General features: G+C 41.8%; 1 protein-coding gene across 1 annotated transcript in view; it reads right to left on the bottom strand.

The window, feature by feature from the left end:
• The window catches only part of LOC143996173 (integrin beta-1-A-like), an 82,298-nt gene that overhangs the window by 50,044 nt on the left and 9,627 nt on the right, over window positions 1-22,627 (bottom strand). Inside the window, exons 2-6 of the mRNA XM_077491084.1 lie at window positions 14,323-14,389; window positions 13,752-13,837; window positions 6,547-6,763; window positions 5,712-5,882; window positions 2,847-3,085 (exon numbers count right to left, since the gene is read on the bottom strand). Of these exons, the coding sequence (XP_077347210.1) occupies window positions 2,847-3,085; window positions 5,712-5,882; window positions 6,547-6,763; window positions 13,752-13,837; window positions 14,323-14,389 (780 nt within the window). The remainder of the gene's footprint in view (window positions 1-2,846; window positions 3,086-5,711; window positions 5,883-6,546; window positions 6,764-13,751; window positions 13,838-14,322; window positions 14,390-22,627) is intronic.

Raw genomic sequence — 22,627 nt, 5'->3', positions numbered from 1 at the left:
CTCTTGCAGGGTTGGTGCCCGTCTGTAAATAAAACGAGGTCAGCTAGGGAGAACTGTGCCAAGCACCCTCTCTTTCCTGAGGACATCCCAGTGTTTCAAGATGATCCATTCAAACTGTCTGTATTGTACATTATAATCAAGAACAATTCTGTACTCCTGCGTGTTAACACTCTTTTTATACCCCATATTAGAAACAGCAATCAATGATCATCTGTTACGATTCCCTATCTCAACACAATCTATAAGGACTTGTTCCTTTTGGTAACCTCTTTCGAAAAAACCTCTCTGCCAAGACTTGAGATTGAGCCCGATAATCGGAATCCAAGGCACAGTTGTGCCTGTCACGGATGAATTAGCCCCTAGGAATATTATATAGCCAAGTGCTATGATGGTAGCTATCTAATGAAATATACCCATTCCTATCAATTGGTTTGAAATAATTGTTTGTTATAAAATGATCCCCCTCCTTGAAAATTTCAAGATCCAAAAACACAAGATGTTCTCTAACAATGAAGCAAGTTAGAGAGATATTTTTAGTGTTGTTGTTCAGTCTAAGCAGGAAAGCTTCAAGGCTGTCTGTATTGCCTTCCCAGACCATAATCAAGTCATCAATATAGCATTTGTAGCAAACAAGTTGCCCAGGGCGGTCATGGAAAACGGACTAGGGGCAAACATAACCCCCATAGCTATGCCCATGATCTTAAGGAAAAACTGCCTGTCATACCAGAAATACTTCTTAGTAAGGCAGAATTCCAGGCACTGTAGGAAAAACTTTTTACGTGAGTTACTGAGATTAGATTTATTAAGAGCCCATTTAACAGAGGCAATGGCCTCCCTATGGCCAATAATAGTACATAGGGAGCCAACATCGGCCATGACTAATACACTACTATTGGTACACAGAAAGGTTTCCATGATCTGTATGATGTGCTTGGTATCCCTAAGAAAGGCTGGGGTATCACATACTAAAGGTTTCAAAAAGAAGTCTATATACTGTCCAAGAAGGGAGGACACTGAGTCAATGCCATTCACAATGGGTCTGGAGACTGGACATCCTTATGAATTCTTGGTAGGCAATAGATAATCAGTGTCCTACACACACTTGAATCCAGAAAATAAGCCTCCTTCTTAGTGAGAAGCTTACGTTTCAGACCCTTTTGTACCAATACTGATAATTACCCTTTAAACTGAAGAATAGGGTCACTCTTCAATATTTGGTAAGTGTTGTGATCCCCTAATAGATGTTACATTTCTTCATTTATTCGTTACTACCAGGCCGCCCCCCTTATCAGCAAAATCTTTTTTGGTTGCCAACAAGGAGATGCCATTTTTAATATATAAAGGGTCCCTAACTTTCTTTTTTGGTTGCCTTTATATATTAAAATATAGAAGAAGTGGTTTGGTCATGTGATATCCTTTTCTCTGTCCCCTTCAGCAGGAACGCTGATTGATGGGATTTGTGTACCGTGGGAGGGGGGAGGCTTAGCCACGCCCCCATTCTGATCATGGTTTCTATGACGATGGATACAGTTTTAAGGAGGATGGGTGGCGTTCGTTAGGTACTGCTCTGCTGATGAAGTTCTATGAACGTAACGTGTATGGGGAAGGAGCTACACGCTGATGTCACCCGCTACTGACCTGCATCTTACACACCACTCAGCCCTATGTGATGGAAATGCCTTTTCTAACAGCCGTTTGTAAGTAACCATTTTTAAAATAATGCTGCTTTGTAACTGATCCACACTGAGCACTTAAAGTTGTTTTTGCTTTACCTTTTGTATATTCCGGGGAATCTACTGGATGTGGAGGGTCTATCACCATTATCTTCCTTGAATTGTGCGTTTGTCATGTGGAATCCTCTTGGTGCTTGCTGGGACTTTTAGTCCCCTTCCCCTCTCTTGTTGGACTTTTTTGCGATTGCTCTTTTAATACTGCATTTATCATTGCATTTTTAATTTACCTGTTCTTGCACTGCACCTTACCTTATGTACATTTATAGTATAAATGTGTGATTTTTGAGGCACAGCATTTTTTATAAAAATATATTTAATTTGTTCAATTAATTTAAAAGTAGACAATATTAGTCCATACAACAACAGACTATAATAAAATACAATTGTAAAACAATCAATCCCAAATACTGCAGTAATTGCACATAATAGTCTTTACAGCTCAATACGTTTCCTGGACATGGTCCTCTTCAGCTATCTATACAGATTTGTAATTAGTGCCATCTAAATAGAATAACAAACTTTTAGTAACTATGTCAAAATATAGCAAAATTGAACATACTATGCAATGACATTCCCCCAGAAATTGCGATACATGGACCCGGACGTTTCCATACATGTATTCAACATGCATGCCTGAAGGGAATCCCACAGGTTCTTCTCCCCTTCCCCTCTTCCTCCAACCTCCAACCTCCAATGTGGTTTTATTTTTACTTAAATATACTTCTGGATAATTCATATATCACAGGGATTGGTCCATGATTCAATATGATAAATCCATTTAAATGTAAAAACATAAAAAATCTTAGAAATTTTTTAAGGACTATTATCATTCTGTGTTTGTATCCCAATAGACTTAAATAATATTAATAGTAATAGATTTAAAATGCTTCCAATGGTATAGTAATCAAAAGGGATCAAATAAGAGCAGTCCAATGTTATGGTTTACACACACTTCCGCAGTAGGAAGTGTTGAAAGCATTTAAGTGGGCTTATCATAAAAAAAAAAAAAACTAAAGCATTATGCATGACAGTGGTGAGTTATCTTTATGAAACATATGTAAGTGCAGAAATAGATGGTTCCGATGTGCACTATACAGTCCCTTCACTACTTACACCACACACAGCGACTTGCATAATGGCATCAAATCCACCTTCTGGGGAATCCAAATTACCAGAGATCTGCTGCTTGCCTACTAGTTCATTGAAAATGCTTCCATTATTTGTGAGGCTGAGTACATTCTTGTAACTGAACGCACTGGTACATTGCTGATCAACGGTGCATGGGTTTATGAGCTTAGCAGGATTTGTACTAATATATGGCATGACTGTCTTCTCTACAAAAGACCCAAAACCTGAAGTAAAACAGACAGTATAAAGAAAAATTCTGTAAATTTACAACATAAAAACGTATATCAAACAAACCAAGCTATTTATGGGAATGTGGAACTCTTCTCATCTCACATAGAAACCATTACTATTGACGATTGTGAAGTCAAACACTACAGTTTCTTTGCTCTGTACAGCAACACAAGTGTATTGTATATTGATTGTGTCAAAATAGCCACACGTAAAAGGAAAATACATTTCAAAAAGAATTAACATTTATTGCTATGGATCTAGACCAAATACTAATACACTATTTCCTAAAATAAAGGTAAGTTTAAAATATAGGTAGGTAAAAGATGGAAGGTTCAGACACAGGATAATCACTATGCCAAGGTAACCTAGAATAGAGTTCTGTACCAATAGACTGGAATCAACACATAAATCAGCAAAGTCAGCAATAAACAGTGCATATAAGCATTAACTGCAATATGTGTAAAAATACTATAACTAATCTAGAGTGTACGCTAGGAGAACAGCTAGAATATGGTGCAATGTCCCCTGAGCGGTATCTCTTAGGATAAGCAATAGGTGAAGATCTCTGTGTAGCAGCTGCAAAAGGACAATCTTTAGTCCTAACTCTTCAGCCAGCTAGCGTTGGGACCCAGTTGTACCATTGGTGCACATGAAAATAGTCCCAGTCAAGCCAGGTGGCAGAAATCAGGCTACTAGATGGCTGTAGATCAGTTCCTAAAGAGCTCAGTCTCTCTAGCATCCGATAGTAAATCTCCAGTGTCAGGGCTGGGATCTCTTCTCTGTGCTCAGGCTGCTCGGCTGTTGAATAATTGTCAGCGCTCATTATTTCCTCAGTGGCTCACCTGGTTATCATTATCTGCTTGTCAGTCCCACCTACAGCCAGCCCTTCTGGCTATTTAAACTGCCTTGTTCATTCCTTTCCTGCCTTCGCCTGGTCAACATATCTGGAGTTTCTCTGCTGTGTTCCTGTGAAAGACTTTGCCCGGCTGAAGTCCCTTCTGGTTCCTGTTCTTCTGCCCCTGACTACATTGATCTCTAGTTTCCTGATTACTGGCTTGTCTGACCACCCGCTTTGGCTTCCAATCCCTGACTTATATTTTGACTACTTTTTCTGATCTGTACCATTTTTTTTACCATTACATTAAAAGGTGTGATTTTTACTGCATTTCTGTCTCAGTCTGATTCAAGGTTCCTGACACACATCGGCAGCACACCAGTCCCAGTGATATTTTAAACTCACCATATTAGTCCACTCTTTGCTCTGCACCCAGATGACTCTGGCTGTCAGTACCCATGAACTCAGCACTCCGGACCTTGCTCATTGTCATTCTGCAACAGTAGTGGTGCACACTGGACAGGGATGTGCACTCTCTGGGGTTCCCTCATGGCAAGAGAAGGCTGTGTACTGTAGAGCCTGAGAAAATGCAGCTCTTTCCCCTCCTCCTGGTGATCTCTCTCTGGAGAATGCAGTTCAAAAGCTTTTGATGACAGTAGGGTCTTCCTCCTTTGGACTACAGTTCCCACAGTGCAGTGCTGCTTGACTCAGTACAACAGGAGAGCAGCTGTAGCCAGTTTTCCTCACTCTCCATTCTCAACCAAGCATCTGGCTACCCTGCCTATCTGTGCATTTACACGCATTAACCTCCCTGGCGGTATGATTCAGTCTGGAATAAGGTGCTGAAAGCGGTACAATTATTTTGCATGGAAATCTGGCTTTTATTTTGTAGTCCTGTAATTCTTAGGAATAACGCTCTGAAATCTCTTCAAACCAGAGTCTAGCAGACATCCCGGGTATGATAAAGTTTATAATATAATAAAGAATAATAAAAATTATTCAATAATGTAATCAAATCCCCAAAAAACTGAAAAAGGGACATGTTTTGGTTGCTATGGACAATCTCCAAATTCCAGGCAGAAAAAACTGTATTTATAATATAAAAGTGCATGCAGGGCATTGCACAGACCACTAGGGACAAAGGGGGTGTGTATTTTTTAATACAGCACTGTATTACAGTGCTGTATTAAAAAATACACACCCCCTTTGTGTGTATTGTGTGTTTTTACTTTTTTGAATTTGCCGCCGTTCTCGTAACGTTGCAGGGAACGGAGCTCGGCGCATTCGGCACTGTGAATCGAGCGGAGGACAGCTCGATCACACAGCGCGGCGGACATCGCTGGATCCAGGGGACAAGGTGAGTAACTCTCCCTGTGTCCTCCCCTGCATCGAGCGATGCGATCCCGAGTCTGGCTCGGGGTTACCGCTTATGTAATTAAAATCCCAACCCGAGCCAGACTCGGGATTACCGCTAGGAAGGTTAAGCAAGCCCCTTAAAACAAATGGTACCATGTGCAGATTTGTGTTTTTAAACAAAACAATAAAAGAAGAGAAGGGAGCACCATCCTCATGCATTATCCCAAGCACCATTTATTTAAACAAAATGTATAAAATTACAAAAGTTGCCAGTGCATGAAAATGTAATAATTCCTACAACAGGGACACTTGAGATTCAAGGACCTAAATGACCAATGTGAAAGTTCCCACAACACAGTGCAAGAAGGTCAATGCGCTTCAAGGGTTATACCCTTTTCATCAGAGCAAGCTTATAATGTAACTCTTACCTATCTTGAAATCTGAAGTAATTTGTTTCATTTTCTCCATGAGAGCTGTGCCAAGATTTTTTACATTCTCTAAATCATCTCTCATGGAATATGACAGGTCCATAAGATAATACAAGTCAATAGGATAATCTTCTGCTCTTCTGAAAGTTACATTAAATGTCTGGGGCTCACCTGTACAAAAATAAAAGGAATAAATACAAATAAAAACACAATAAATCTATTGGGTTGATTTACTAAAATTGGAGCGTGCAAAGTCTGCTGCAGCTATGCATGGTAGCCAATCAGCTTCTAGCTTCAGCTTGTTCAATTAGGCTTGACAAAAAAATCTGGAAGCTGACCGATATCTATGCAGAGCTGCACCAGATTTTGCATTGTCCAGTTTTAGTAAAGCAACCCCTGTGTGTCAAGGCTTATATACAGAAGCCCGTTAGGGTCCTTTTACACAGGCGGTCTGCCCGGTGGACTCAGCTTTGCTCAGCTGGGGATTGATCCGCTGATCCCTGCTGAGCAGGCGGATGACAGGTCAGTCTCCGCTCACTGTGCAGAGCCCTGTTCTCCTTTATGAGGAGATAAGATGAAAACAGGCCACCTGTCCATTTTCATCTGATCCGATCCACCAGACGGATGGAAAATAGGGTCACCATCCATCTGGATTTCACGGACAGGATTGGATCAGATAGCAGCGGGTGTCGGAGGACATGTCACTGCTGACATCCACCACTCCATAGGAGTGAATGGAGGCTGCGATCAGGTCCAACTGAAAAACGGACAGGCAGACCTGATCGGATAGCCATGTAAAAGGGGCCTTACACTGAGAACATATGTTTGTCTGTACCTGATCTTAGTTTAAATTTTAATTGCTGGGGTCTGATCTGTGTAATTGCAGAGGAGTTCACAGAATTCCCTTTGGTCTTATTTGTTATAGGGTTGTCCTTAAGCATTTTCTTGCTTGCTCTGGGATTTTGAATGTCTTCCGCTGGACAGCCCTTACGTCTCAATGCAGCAAGATTATCACAGCGTGCAGATGTGGGCTCACCTTCTTGTAAAAAATCCTAAAATTAAGCATTTGCATAAGGTATAAAAATTAAAATGCATGAAAAGTAAATCAAGTGCATAAATAAATACAACTACATAAAATAAAAATGGTTGCTAACTTGTTATGGCATTTAAAGCAGTATGAATTCTACCATATTTTCTTGGTTTAACTGGTTCCACTCAGCCAATGTTCTACATCAAAAGCTATCAGTATGATCAAGAAGGCTTAAAATTGCAAATTAGTCTTTAAACCAGAAACTGATGCATTTCAGCCAAATTCTTGGGTTAAATATCCAGAACAAAAGGTTTAAAGAGTAACTCCACTTTTGTTGAGTAAAAAATATTCCCCTCTGGGTGATCTATGTACGTTACAAAGATTTCAAAAAACGTTGTTGCCAATTCCTACCTTTTGTTATTCTGAAGCAATCCCTGTTTGTTTCCATATGGTAAGTGAATCTAATGGGAGTGGTTTCATAATTATCAACCAGCTGCTGCACCTGTAGGGCTCTAATGAGGAAAATTGCAGGGTCTGCATTCCTTTAGATGTGATTTCCTATTGGGAGTATCTCAGCAAAAAAGTACTTTTTTGGTGCAGGAGAGGCCTGAAATCTGACCTGTATCTTAGTGCAGACTTCTGGGAAAATCAATAAGCCAATCACACAAGTGGGAAATTATGTTTTTGGGGGGTGCTCTGTACATATTCTGGGTACAGGACACCTCCAGTAGTCATATTGCATTGCACTTTACAGACCTATCGATTGAAAAGGAAGGGTCATGTTTAATAACAGTCAATTATGACTTGTGTCACAATTGTATGTGCTATATTATTATTTTTTATTTGCTATCTATTTCCTAGGAAAGTGGAGTTACCATTTAAAAAACAAAATAAAAGCTTAAATTATCACTTGAAAATGTGTCTATATAGATTGAATTTCAATGATTAATTAATACAGTAAGGAGAAACTCATATCAGCATACACCAGTAACATTTGTGTTTTTTGCATAACAGGAATGACAGTCATCCCCTTATGTATGTCTTAACCACTTCAGCCCCTGAAGGATTTGTCCCCTTAAATTGTTTGTAAACCCACAAAAAAAAACCTACAAGACAAAGGTATTATGAAATACTCCCCTTAGATCAGCCTTTCTCAACCTTTTCAACACGGAGGAACCCTTGAAATAGTTCTCTGGTCTTGAGGAACCCCTGCTAAAATTTAGAAATCTACAACTTATGGTGCATTAGTGTGATGGCCAGTGGGAAGAATGGTCCTTACACTTGTGGTCATTGGGAAGTATTACCTCCTTACAGATAGCTAAAAAGATCAATGGTGTCAGTGGGAACTTATCTGAGAGGCATAAATTGCTCAATGTTGAAGGAACCCCTAGCAACCTCTGGAGGAACCCTAGTTGAGAATCACTGCCTTATATCGAAGCCCCCCTGCCAGTGTTGGCCCATCCATAGGGGCACCTGGGTGCCACCCCCCTCCAGGCAGCCACAAAAAGAAAATGTCAATTTTTTTTTTTTAATACTGGTCCCTTAAAAAAGAAAAAAAATACAAAAAAGTTCCTTAAGTGCACTGTGTTCGAACACCGGACACAGTCCGATGGCGGACACAGTGCCCTTATGGGAAGCGCCACGTCTATGCAATCACGAGATTGCAGACGTGGCGCTGCATTTGCGGGCATTTAGCCCACCTTGCAGCGTTTTCTGAAGCGCAGATTAGCTTCCGCCCAGCCATAGTAATCTATACTACAGGCGCCGGGCGGAAGCTACTCGGCACTTCAGATTTGATTGACATCTGACCTCAGTTAGAAGTCACTTCCTGTCTCTCTCTCCCATTGCACCTGGGAAAGGAACCAGGAAGTATGCCTCCATCAGCGCTGCCAGTGGAAGGAGACACCGCAGGAGAGGACAACAGCAAGGTAAGTACCGCTGGGGGAGGGATTTGAAGTGACAGACGCTGCAGGCTGCATTTAATGGGACACAGGAAGGCTGCATTTGGGGGGGAGGCACAGGCTGAATTTAATGGAACACAGGCAGGCTGCATTTGGGAGGGCCAAGGCTGCATTTGGGGGGACACAGGCTGCATTTATTGGGACACAGGCAGGCTGCATTTGGGGGGGCACAGGCTGCATTTGTGGGGGGACACATGCTGTATTGAGGGGGACACAGGCTGCATTGGGGGGGCAGAGGCTGCATTTGGGGGACACAGGCTGCATTTGGAGGGGGACAGAGGCTGCATTTGGGGGGGACAGAGGCTGCATTTGGGGGGGCAGAGGCTGCATTGGGTGGGCAGAGGCTGCACTGGGGGGGCAGAGGCTGCATTTGGGGGGTGGAAACTACATGTGGGGGACAGAGGCTGCATTGGGGGGCAGAGGCTGCATTTGGGGGGGACAGAGGTTGCATTTGGTGGGACAGAAGTTGCATTTGCTGGGACAGAGGCTGCATTTGGGGGGGCAGAGGCTGGGACAGAGGCTGCATTTGGTCAGACAGAGGCTGCATTTGAGGGGACAGAGGCTGCATTTGAGGGGACAGAGGCTGCATTTGGTGGGACAGAGGCTGCATTTGAGGGGACAGCGGCTGCATTTGGTGGGACAGAGGCTGCATTTTGTGGGACAGAGGCTGGGACAGAGGCTGCATTTGGGGGGACAGAGGCTGCATTTGATGTGACAAAGGCTGCATGTAAGGAGGGACTCAGCTGGGGGCACCTGATTTAAGGACGGGCTCTGCTGGGGAGGCCTGATGGCATCTGATTGTAGGCGACATGGCTAGTGGCACGCTCAGGGTTCCCACTGATTCTGCATTATGGTGAGTTGAATGATTTCATTTTATATTACAATGTAATAATAGAAATAATGTGCTTCAATTATCCTGACACCATAACAACCATGGTGCTGGGATGATTGAAGTGCTAACACCAGGTGTTTGGAGTATCTTTATCTGCTGATTGTTAAACTTTCTAGAATACACATTTCTATTGTTGTGTAGGATCTGGGCCTGCTGTCCCTTCATTCCTCTCTCCCTTCATTCCTCGCTCCCTCTCCCTCCATCCCTCATTCATCTCAGACGCTAACCACACCACCTTAGAGCCATGCCCACTATTTTGCTCAAACCACACCATTTTCCCCAAGTGGGAGGGGTCAAAAAGGAAGGGCGAGGTCTGGAGCGCTCCATCCTAAAAATTCACCAGCCGCCACTGCCCTCTGCAGCAGTCCCGGCACACTGCCCGGCGACATGACTTCTAGAGTTACTTCTGGGTATCGGGGACTCTGGCACTGTGATTTGCTGGAAGCCGCGATGACGTCACTCGTCATGCGCATGGGAGCCGCCAGTAACAGCACGAACGAGCCGCTGCTTCAGTGCGCATGTGTCCCCCCGTGTAGGTTTAGGAGATATCCACAGTAGCTACAGGTAAGCCTTATGATAGGCTTACCTGTAGTCAAAAGTGGTTGTAAAGGGTTTACAAGTAATTTAATGACCAGGCCATTTTTCGTGATACGGCACTGGGTCTCTTTAACTGAAAATTGTGCGACATTGTACCTAAACAAAATTGATGTCCTTTTTTTCTCTACAAATAGAGCTTTCTTTTGGTGGTATTTGATCACCTCTGCGTTTTTTATTGTTTGGGCTCTAAACAAAAAATATCAACAATTTTGAAAAAAAATAAAACTTTTTTTTTACTTTCTGCTATAATACATATCCCCAAAAATATATATAAAAAAATAATTTATTCATCAGTTTAGGCCAATATATTCTTCTACATATTTTTGGTAAAAAAAAAATTGCAATAGGCATATATTGATTGGTTTGCGCAAAAGTTATCGCGTCTACAAACTATGGGATAGATTTAGGGACTTTTACTTATTTTTTATTGTTTTTACTACTAATGGCGGCAATCTGCGATTTTTAGCGGGACTGCGACATTGCGGCAAACAAATCTAACCACAAATTACACTTTTTGGGGACCAGTGACTTTATTTCATTGATCAATGCTATACAAATATACTGATCAATGTAAAAATTACACTGGCAGGGAAGGGATTAAGACTAGGGGGCGATCAAGGGGTTAAGTGTGTTCCCTGGGTGTGTTCTAACTGTAGGGGGGGTGGGCTCACTGGAACATGACAGAGATCACTGTTCCTGGTCACTGGGAACATAAGATCTCTGACATGTCATCTGGCAGAACGGGGAATCGCCTTGTTTACATAGGCAGTTCTGCCTCTGTACACCGCAATCACGGGTCGCCGGCAAACATCGAGTCTGCCAGACCCGCGGGCACGCTCCTGTGGTTTGCGCCTGCTATCTCCTATGCAAGGGACAACATATACCTACGGTGGTTTGCGCAGGAGAGCAGACCTGCTGCAGTATAATGAAGGCAGCTGATCGGCAATCGGTTAAAGAGTGCTTTTATCGAATTTTAACTCAAAAATTAATGTAATTCCAGTATTCAATATACAGGTACTCCTCACTTAATGACCAGGTTCTGTCCCAAAAACCAGGTCATTAAACAAATTGGTTGTTAAACGAGGAGCCACAAGTAAATAATTCTTAACTACTGGGCTGTACTGTATTGTGAAAAAAAGGTCTAAACACAAAACTCCAGCTCAATAAAGTTGTTTTAATTTGCATAAGTACAGAAGGCAAATGACAATTCTGTACTGTATTATACAATACAATGATGTATAGTGCGTCGTTAGGGTAGAGAGAGCTGATCGTAAGTCCGAGTGGTTGGCATGATCCCGCAAACTGTCCTAGCTGTATATTGGTTCCTTTAAGCGGGATAGCAGGCGCACGTGCCCGCTGAATTGCGGAGGTGCCGATGCTTGTGGCCCGCCATGCGCAATCGCGGGCACGAGAGGCAGAACAGGGACGTGTGTGTAAACACACAAATGCCTGTTCTGTGAGGAGAGGAGAGGCAGATCGTGAGTTCCTAATATCTAGGAACCACAATCTGTCATCTCCTATAGTCAGTCCCCTCCACCCACAGTTAGATCACACACACGAGGGAACATAGTTAACCCCTTTATCGCCCCCTAGTGTTAACCCCTTCCCTGCCAGTGACATTTACACAGTAATCAGTGCATTTTTATAGCACTGATCACCGTATAATTGTCAATGGTTTCAAAAATGTGTCAAAAGTGTCCGATGTATCCGCCATAATGTCACAGTCCCAAAAAAAATTGCAGATCACCGCGATTACTAGTAAAAAAATAAAAAAATAAAAATGCCATAAATCTATCCCCTATTTTGTAGACACTATAACTTTTACGCAAACCAATCAATATACGCTTATTGCGTTTTTCTTACCAAAAATATGTAGAAGAATACATATCGACCTAAACTGAGGAAAAATTTGCAAAAAACGGCAATATTTATTATAGCAAAAAGTACAAAATATTGTGTTTTTTTCAAAATTGACGCCCTTTTTATGTTTATAGCGTAACAAAGAAAAACCGCCAAGATGATCAAATACCACTAAACGAAAGCTCTATTTGTGGAAAAAAAAAGGATGTCTATTTTGTATGGGTACAGCTTTGCACGACTGCGCAATTGTCAGTTAAAGCGAGAGAGTGCCGAATCGCAAAAAATGGCCTGGTCATTGAGCAGCCAAATCTTCCGGGGCTGAAGTGGTTAAACAGGTAAGACATTAAACAAGGAGTATCTGTATACTCTTCATCAAATTCATGCCTTATACTCGGACTAGAAGGGTTAAATTAGATAGTTTGTAGCTACCTATACTGTATGAATGTTACCTAGACCTATGGATACTGTCTCTTTAAATAATTTTTTACTCTTAATCTTCTCTAGAAAATACTTTTTTTTATCTTTGTCTGTCTGAGAATTAGGATCTCTTATCATTTCAAGTGATCTTTTCTTGCCTGGCTTCTATAAGTCAATGTATCTCACTATTATCTTCACTCTAAATCTCAATAGTCTAAGGCCGTCCCCCATCAACACAGACAGCGCTGACGGGAATCCCTCCCTCCCCCTCAAGACATTTTCTTCTCCCAGTGGGGAAACGGGAGCAAGAAGGCAAGCCGTCCCTGCCAAACAGTGATTTAGACATGTGTGGTTAGATTCGTTCCAAATTAATATTCGGACAGATTTTTCATTATTTGGAGATTCAGATATATCGGAATACCCAAATTACAATCTAAACAAATTTTACTGAACGCTTTACTGAATAACATAATGAAATTCGTCCGAGATTTTTGAGATTCTAACTGAAATTCTAATCAAATTTTACATTTAACTCCAGTCGAATTCTAACTGTACACATATTGCTGAAATCAAAGACTGTGTGTGTTATTAGACTACCATTTCGAAATAATGCTGTTTTTGTTAAGCCAAAGGTGATTTAAAGAGTCATTGTAATCATTTGATGAAGATTTTTCTTTTGTTTGTTCACTTTGCTACATTCAAATAAAAAAAAAAATATTATAGAACATTTTCGTTTTAGACCAATTCAGAAATTTACCATTTTGAACGTTTCGAATCGAAAAAATCAGTAAATTCGACGAAAATTTCGAACACGAATTCCGATGCACATTAGACATGTGCATCGGAATTCGTGTTCGAAATTTTCGTCGAATTTACTGATTTTTTCGATTCGAAACGTTCAAAACAGTGATTATCGCTAGCGGCTATAGCAGCTGCTTGCAATAATCTGCTGCTTGCAATAATCGGAAGTGAATCTGGCAGGCAAGTTGATCGTTTTTTTTGTGTTTTTGTCCTTTCTTCTTGTATAATATGTTGATATGGAAAACTTCAAAAAATAAAATATGAATTAAAAAAAATAATAACTTGGTACATTCACCCTGCTCATTAATGGTTCCAATCTCGGCCAGGGTTTGATTCTAAAGCTGGCCATACATGAGTCTGTTTTTTTTGTTGATCAACGCAATAAAAACTGACCCGATTCCCCCCATCCACACATATATATGGAGTTACACAATTATACATTTCCTTTTGGATATCACAAACAGTTCATCATCCCAACTTACCACTTTTGAGCACCACCCACAATTTGGTCCAACTTGTATACATTCTCCACAAGATTTGGCATTCGCTTTTAAACATTCTGTTCCACCTAAAATATTATTAAATTTGTTACCCTGACATTGTCAGCCCAAGCTAAAGCAGTCTCATGCCAGTTTAAAGGAGTTATAAAGGCAGAAGTTTTTTTTTATCTTAATGCATTCTATCCATTAAAGTGAACCTTCAGTCATTTTTTTTATCTTTCCTGCTATTGAATCGTCTGCCCTTGCTGTGTTAACTTTGGAAAGTAAAACATTCCTTTGGTGCAAGTAAATACCTTATATTTGTTAATTCCGCTTTTTTTTTTTTTTTTTTTTAATTACGCATGCGCCGTAGACAGCGGTGGCTGTCTTCAGGTAAATATCTCCTAGACCGTATAGGTTTAGGAGATATTTCTTGGACCTACAGGTAAGCCTTAATCTAGGCTTACCTATAGGTCAAAGTGGTTTGTAAGGGTTTACAACCACTTTAAGGACGACAAGGCAAAGTGCCAAAATATTTTTAAAAGAATTCTACACCATAAAAAGTCACACTCACTTGGCTGAGCATTGCTGTATAAAATTGAACCAACACACAGTCCCATGAAGATAAGTTTATAAATCATCTGTAAGGAAACAGAATGCTTTCATTAGTGGCTTGTTTTATTAGGCTTCAACATGGCATACAAAAAAAAGCAAGTGCCTGTGCTCACCATTACATGGCATATATGAACAGGAGGCAAACGTCATAAGTAAGCAGCTTTAAAAGGCAAACATACCCAATGTATTGAAGTAGAAGGTGTATACTAATGGCCTATAATACACCACTCAGCGCCAAAACCAGTCCCCCCATTAATCAGCAGTATAGCAAGATATCCCTTCTAATTTACTGTAAAGTACACACCATAGGAGGGAAAGACTAAGCAGCTATTTAAATAGGTTAAAATTATGAAAACAATAGTATAAAAATAAAACAGTCAAATTCTTGTAAATTTCAATACTAAAACAGCGCTAAATTAAAACGATGATCTTGTAAACAAAACCAAAATTAGTAAAGAGTCCTTTGTGCAGTAATGATAAAGATAGCAGTTCAACCAACATTATAGGTGATTATTGACGATTATTGTTAGTGTTGTTATAGCACCATCCACCAGAATTCCACAGATTTCACTGTGTGAGGCACACTCCCCTCAGAGGGTTAAACTCACCAGACAATGCTGATAAACAAGCCTTTAGGGTAGTTGTCCCTCAATAGGTTAACACTGCATCCTCATCATCCAAAGAGATCCAGCTGACATAAGTGCTCCAACAACATTATAAAATACAAAGAGAGTTGCACATAGCGTAATCCTATTTTATTGAATGTTTTCCACATATGCCACACAGACCCCCCTATAATAATCTACATACCTTTAGGGTAGTTGTCCTCATCCATAGAGATCCAACTGACATAAGTGCTCCAAAAACGTCATAAAGTAACGTTTTCCACATATGCCAAACAGACCCCCCTATAATAATCTACGTACACAAAAGATAAAATTAATCCAGCATTAAAAGTATTAAAAAGTGGCTCTGTCACCGTTTCCGCCATCCAGCACGTCAGCATGTGTCTCCCTGCAGACACTGAGAGACACTTCTTGGACCTGGTCATCGGTGGAGCGCAAGCGTCACTTCCGGGAGCGTCGTGTGGGTCACTCACTTACGCGTTTTGTCATTTCCGACTTCAACAGAGGGTGTGACCGCACGGCTTTCAGGCAAGCTTATATCACCCTGTCCTCTAACGCACAAGCCAATCAGGCGCCAGCAGCCACAAATGACGGTGCTTGTCACCATGGCAAATGGACGCCATAGGCTCTATGCTCAACGGAGGGCAGAGGAAACAGAATAATACAGTGTTCTGCCTATATATATATATATATATATATATATATCTCAATATAACATGGAACTACCTACGATGGTAGCAATATTATAGTAAAGCATTCGTACTTAGAGCAATTAAAAGCCTTAATTCACAACTATATGAACTGGTGACAGATATAAAATACATTATCAATTATCAAAAATAGATATCAAAAATACTGAATTTTAAAACAATGGGTAAAGACCGCGCCCAATACCGCGCCCAATACTTTTGCAATAAAACAAACCATGACAGATATTTTGCATATGAATATCAATATGTTCTCCATACATTGTGCCATAACCACCACATACACAATGTATAATCATTCTAAAGGAGGTATATATAAATAAAATATGGGGGATACACACCCGATATATATAAAAAAGGAATTAAATATATATATATATATATATATGTACTGTATATATAAATATAAAAAATACATACATATATAAAAAATCTATTAATATATAGAAAAAAGTAAATCCATAGTTAGTATATGTGTATATGCATGTAATCCATATACAGGACCAGCTTACTAAAGAGAACATATTCACATCCACTATAAATACAGTAAAATTATATATTGATATAGTGAATATACAAAGTGAGTATAGAAAGTATATAAAATATGATCGTACATAAATATATAAATTAAGTAAAAGGAATGAATTAATAGTCACTGATAAAACAATTTATGTCTAAATCAACATTTAACCCCTTCGGCACCAATGTATCTACCAAATATATCCATTCGGTCTCACGTTTAGATAGCTCTTGCACTAAATTTGAGCCCCTCCAGAAGGGTTTCAAGTGGTCAATACCCCAAAACTTTTGCTCAGATGGGTCCTGGTTATTGTGGATTTTAAAGTGCAAGGACATGTTATGATCCTTAAAGTCCAGCTTAATATTGGCTATATGCTCTGATTAGAATCCTCAGTAATCTTTTTGTGCGGCCTATATAGATTAACCCGCATGGGCACTGTATAGCATAAACTACATATGCAGTGTTGCATGTAATGAATTCTTTAATTCTGAATTCTTTATTATTTGATGTAGACCGAAATATATCCAGGGCTCTTAGAGGTCTAATAACTTCCCTGCAGGCCCGACATTTCCTACAAGCGTAGAACCCATCCCTATCCCAGAACACTTTTTTCACTTTTTTATCTGCATAATTTGGTGCTCTTCTATAAGTAAAGCCAGGTTTAAGTGGAAGTGATGGTTTAACCACTTTCAGACCGGACCAATTTGCTGGTCAAAGACCAGACCACTTTTTGCGATTCGGCACTGCGTCGTTTAACTGACAATTGCGCGGTCGTGCGACGTGGCTTCCAAACAAAATTGACGTCCTTTTTTTCCCACAAATAGAGCTTTCTTTTGGTGGTATTTGATCACCCCTGCGGTTTTTATTTTTTGCGCTATAAACAAAAATAGAGCGACAATTTTGAAAAAAACGCATTATTTTTTACTTTTGTTATAATAAATATCCCCCAAAAATATATAAAAAAACATTTTTTTCCCTCAATTTAGGCCGATACGTATTCTTCTACATATTTTTGGTAAAAAAAATCGCAATAAGCGATTATTGATTGGTTTGCGCAAAAGTTATAGCGTTTACAAAATAGGGATAGTTTTATAGCATTTTTATTAATAATTTTTTATTATTTATTTTTTTACTAGTAATGGCGGCGATCTGCGATTTTTATTGTGACTGCGACATTGTCGGGGACCCATCGGACATTTTTGACACATTTTTGGGACCATTGTCATTTATACAGTAATCACTGCTATATAAATGCAGTGATTCCTGTGTAAATGACACTGGCAGTGAAAGGGTTAACCTGTGGGTGGCAGTGTAGGGGTTAAGTGTTCCTAGGGGTGTGTTACTAACTGTGGGGGGGTTGGGCTTTCATTTAGTGTACACTGATCTCTGCTCCAATCACATGGAGCAGAGATCAGCGTCACTAGTTGCTAGGCAGAATGGGAAAATGTTGTTCATACAGCATTTCCTCCATTCGGCCGCTCCGTGAGACGATCGCGGGGATGCCCGCGGCAATCGAGTCCGCGGGTCCCGCAACCGGACTCACAGGGGTCCCGACCAGCGCGGGAGCACGCCGCCGGCGGCGCGCTCCCGATGGCACGGCGGCAACGAATATTGGACGTACATGTACGCCAATATGCCTGCCCGTGCCATTCTGTCGACGTACATCGTCGTGCGCTGGTCGGGAAGTGGTTAAGGACTTTTCCATCAGGAGAACATGCCAATGCGGCGAATAAATAGCTTCAAGCTCCTTATATTGAGCATGGAAGCCTGAAACGAAGCTCCATTCATGATTATTGGTTTTCTGAATGGGGATAACATCCCTCAAATATTCTTCTCTTGATGCTGAAGCTATACCCTCAATGATCCTTTCAAGATGTTTTTCCGAATACCCTTTTTCCAAGAATTTTTTCTTTATAACTCCTGATTCAGAGTCAAAATCCTCATCATTTGAACAGTTCCTTTTCACTCTGGTTAGTTGTCCTTTGGGGATATTTTTCAGCCACATTGGATGGTGTCCACAGTGGAGTATCCAGGGTATGGCACATATGGCAAGTGCCATGGGCGCCATATGAAGGGGGCGCTCATGAGTGGCTGAGGATGTTCCAAGTATGCCCGAGAGCTATCTGATCCAATATGATCCTGTCTGTGCCCCTGCAGAAATTGTCCCCCCACCCACTGACTCTCAGCCAATAAGCATTCAGATGCCTGCTATAACCTGCCCACCTCCTTCCACAGGTCGCCAGATTTGTGAAGATATGGATAGCCGGAAGTGGGACTGTAATGTATGGGGGGAGCGCCGGGCGGATGTTTGAATTGCTGTCTGCACTTTACCACCAGTAAGTAAGCAGTGGCGTTGCTAGTTGATACCTTGGCAGTTTTTTTTTTCTTTAGCCGAAAACACACCGTGATCGTGCCTGCATGTGTCCTCCTTTCTGTCTCTCACTCCCAAGCCTGTCATGATCTGCTCTACACCAGGGCAGCACAGCTGCACACTATCCTCTACTCTCCAGCTGCTGCCCGGGTGTTGTGTATACATGAGCCGCCCAAGCTGATGCAGTAACAATGTCCTCCACTGCCTGGGGGGCGCTTGCTGATGTTGGTTTTTGCTGCTGGACAGAGCTATATTCTATGTAGGAGGGTGTTTTGTTCTGGGAGGTCTGTACTATTGGAGGAGGGGGTGGTCTGTGGGGGCACAGCAGTCTGTCTCTCTGTGGTTGTGCAGGGCAATGTGGAGCAGCCTGTGTGCAGATTAATGTGGAGCAGCTTGTGTGCAGATTAATGTGGAGCAGCCTGTGTGCAGATTAATGTGGAGCAGCCTGTGTGCAGATTAATACGGAGCAGCCTGTGTGCAGATTAATGTGGAGCAGCCTGTGTGCACATTAATGTGGAGCAGCCTGTGTGCACATTAATGTGGAGCAGTCTGTGTGCAGATTAATGTGGAGCAGTCTGTGTGCAAATTAATGTGGAGCAGCCTGTGTGCACATTAATGTGGAGCAGTCTGTGTGCACATTAATTTGGAGCAGCCTGTGAGCACATTAATGTTGAGCAGCCTGTGTGCACATTAATGTGGAGCAGTCTGCCTGTGATTAGCGTAGCGCTGCACCGACTTCCTGGCGGGCTCTGCACGTGTTCCATGCAAACACACCTGAGCTCATCCCTAGTGCAGAGCAATGTGGAGCCACCTCTCTGTGCAGGGCAATGTGCACCAATATATTGTGTTATATAGTGTGTTGGCATCATCTGATTATCTGAAAGATGGATTTTAAATGTTTTGACAGGGGAGTAGTTCCAGTGCTTGCCATAGGCGCCATTTTCACTAGATAGCCTCTGGGTGTCCACTCTGTGTGGGTAAGTAACTGTTTGAATCCGTGGACTTTAGTGCCCAATTTATTGCCTTGCCTATAAATGTTGACATCCAAAAAATTTATATTATTTGTACGTGTTTCACTTATCAATCTGATGTGGCTGGTATTACAGTTTAATTCTTCCAAAAATTAATTTAAAGACGAGAGTGACCCTGACCATATAAAAAACAAATCATCAATATATCTTCTGTACAATAGCAGTTGATCCCTCTCAATTGAGAAGATTTTTGGTCTTCCCATACACCCATGAAAAGGTTCGCTATGCTGGGAGCGAATTTTGCACCCATAGCAACACCGTGTCTCTGGGGGTAGAAGTCTCCACCATACCAAAAATAATTATGGCCCAAACAGAAATCTAAGGCATTTCTTATAAAGACCTTCGGATTGTGTGTTGAGTGTCCAACTGAGGGCTAATAGAGCATCATGATGTTATATGATGGTATAGAGGGATGCTACATCAGCCGTTATGAAGTACTCTTCTTCTTTTCCTGTTAGATCAATCTCCTGAAAAAGCTGTAGAAGGTTCTTTGTATCACGTAGATACGCCTTTGTTTGTACCACACTCTTTTGTAGAAATAGGTCTAGGAATTGTCCCATTCGCAACGCAATGGATCCAATTCCATTAACAATGGGTCTCCCAGGAGGGCATTGTATATCTTTATGGATCTTTGGTAAAGATGGTGGGAATCCTGCTACTGCTTGGTGTTAAATATTTTATTTCTTTATTAGATAGGACTCCCATTGAGCTCCCCAATTCTACCAATACTTTTAGCTCCCTTTCATATTGTGTGGTTGGGTCTCTTTCAAATTTTTTGTAGGTGTCTTCATCCCTTAATATTTCTGTAAGTTGGTTATGGTAGAATTCTTTTGTGAGTATCACCACACCTCCACCCTTATCAGCATGTCTTATAATTTGTTCTTTCCTCTCTTCCAGCATCTTAATCCCTTCTTGTATATGCCGTGGATTCACATCTTTTTTAGGTATTATACCTTCTAAATCTCGTAAAACAAATCCTTTGAAGACATTCACCTGTTGATTAGTAGACATGTGCATTCGTTTTCGTCCGAACGCATTTTCGTCCGAATTTCAGCTATTTTCGTTTTCGTTTTGACAAACGATAACGAAAGCACAAAATCCGAAAAACGAAAATCCGACATAAATAAATGCTTTATTTTCGTTCGTTTTCGTTGTTACAACAGTTCGATATAGAATAGGAGATTGGGTCCTGCCCCAGGGGACATGTATCAATGCAAACAAAAGTTTTAAAAATGGCCGTTTTTTCGGGAGCAGTGATTTTAATAATGATTAAAGTGAAACAATAAAAGTGTAATATTCCTTTAAATTTCGTAGGGGGGGGTTGTCTATAGTATGCCTGTGAAGGGGCGCATGTTTCCCGTGCTTAGAATTGTCCCTGCACAAAGTGTCATTTATGCAGGAAAAAAAGTCCTTTAAAATCACTCGCAGCTATAATGAATTGTCGGCTCCGTAATACAGAGAACACTCATTGAAAGTCATTGATAAAAAAATAAATAAATAAATAAATAAAAAAGCGTGGGGGTCCCCCAAATTCAATTACCAGGCCCTTCAGGTCTGGTATGGATATTAAGGGGAACCCTGCCTCAAATTTAAGAAAAAATTTGACGTGGGGTTCCCCCTAAATATCCATAACCAGACCCTTCAGGTCTGGTATGGATATTAAGGGGAACCCTGCGTCAAATTTAAAAAAAAATTGACGTGGGGTTCCCCCTAAAAATCCATACCAGACCCTTTATCCGAGCACGCAACCTGGCAGGCCGCAGGAAAAGAGGGGGGGACGAGAGAGCGGCCCCCCCTCCCTCCTGAACCGTACCAGGCCACATGCCCTCAACATTGGGAGGATGCTTTGGGGGTCTGTGACCCCTCAAAGCACCTTGTCCCCATGTTGATGAGGACAAGGGCCTCATCCCCACAACCCTGGCCGGTGGTTGTGGAGGTCTGCGGGCGGGGGGCTTATCAGAATCTGGAAGCCCCCTTTAACAAGGGGACCCCCAGATCCCGGCCCCCCCCCTGTTTGAAATGGTAAGGGGGTACAAAAGTACCCCTACCATTTCACAAAGAAAGTGTAAAAAATGGTTAAATAAAACAAACACACTTTTGAAAAATTCCTTTATTAAAAATAAAAAAAAAATAAAAAAGATTCCAGCGGCGGTAATCCACTCTTGCTGTCCAGCGACGGATGGTCATCTCTCCAGCGATGTCTCATCTCATCCAGCGCAGCGATCCATCCTTCTTCTGTCTCCTCCACGGAGACACTACAGGCATTCCGGCGGCTGACGTTTCTTATATACGGAGGGCGGGGCCACCCGTCACCTGACCCCGCCCCCCTCTGACGCAAGGGGAAACCCGGGGTTCCCCGTGACGTATGGGTGACCCCGCCCCCCCTCTGATGTAACGGAAACCTGCCTGTGTTACATCAGAGGGGTGCGGGTCACCCCTACGTCACAGGGAACCCCGGGTTTCCCCTTGCGTCAGAGGGGGGCGGGGTCAGGTGACGGGTGGCCCCGCCCTCCGTATATAAGAAACGTCAGCCGCCGGAATGCCTGTAGTGTCTCCGTGGAGGAGACAGAAGAAGGATGGATCGCTGCACTGGATGAGATGAGACATCGCTGGAGAGATGACCGTCCGTCGCTGGATAGCAAGAGTGGATTACCGCCGCTGGAATCTTTTTTTTATTTTTTTATTTTTAATAAAGGAATTTTTCAAAAGTGTGTTTGTTTTATTTAACCATTTTTTACACTTTCTTTGTGAAATGGTAGGGGTACCCCCTTACCATTTCAAACAGGGGGGGGCCGGGATCTGGGGGTCCCCTTGTTAAAGGGGGCTTCCAGATTCTGATAAGCCCCCCGCCCGCAGACCTCCACAACCACCGGCCAGGGTTGTGGGGATGAGGCCCTTGTCCTCATCAACATGGGGACAAGGTGCTTTGAGGGGTCACAGACCCCCAAAGCATCCTCCCAATGTTGAGGGCATGTGGCCTGGTACGGTTCAGGAGGGAGGGGGGGCCGC

Source organism: Lithobates pipiens, unplaced genomic scaffold (assembly GCF_037356315.1).
Source record: "Lithobates pipiens isolate NorthernLeopardFrog02 unplaced genomic scaffold, aLitPip1_a1.2 Scaffold_19, whole genome shotgun sequence".
Classification (NCBI taxonomy): Eukaryota; Metazoa; Chordata; class Amphibia; order Anura; family Ranidae; genus Lithobates; species Lithobates pipiens.
This window is presented reverse-complemented; position numbering and strand designations above follow the sequence as displayed.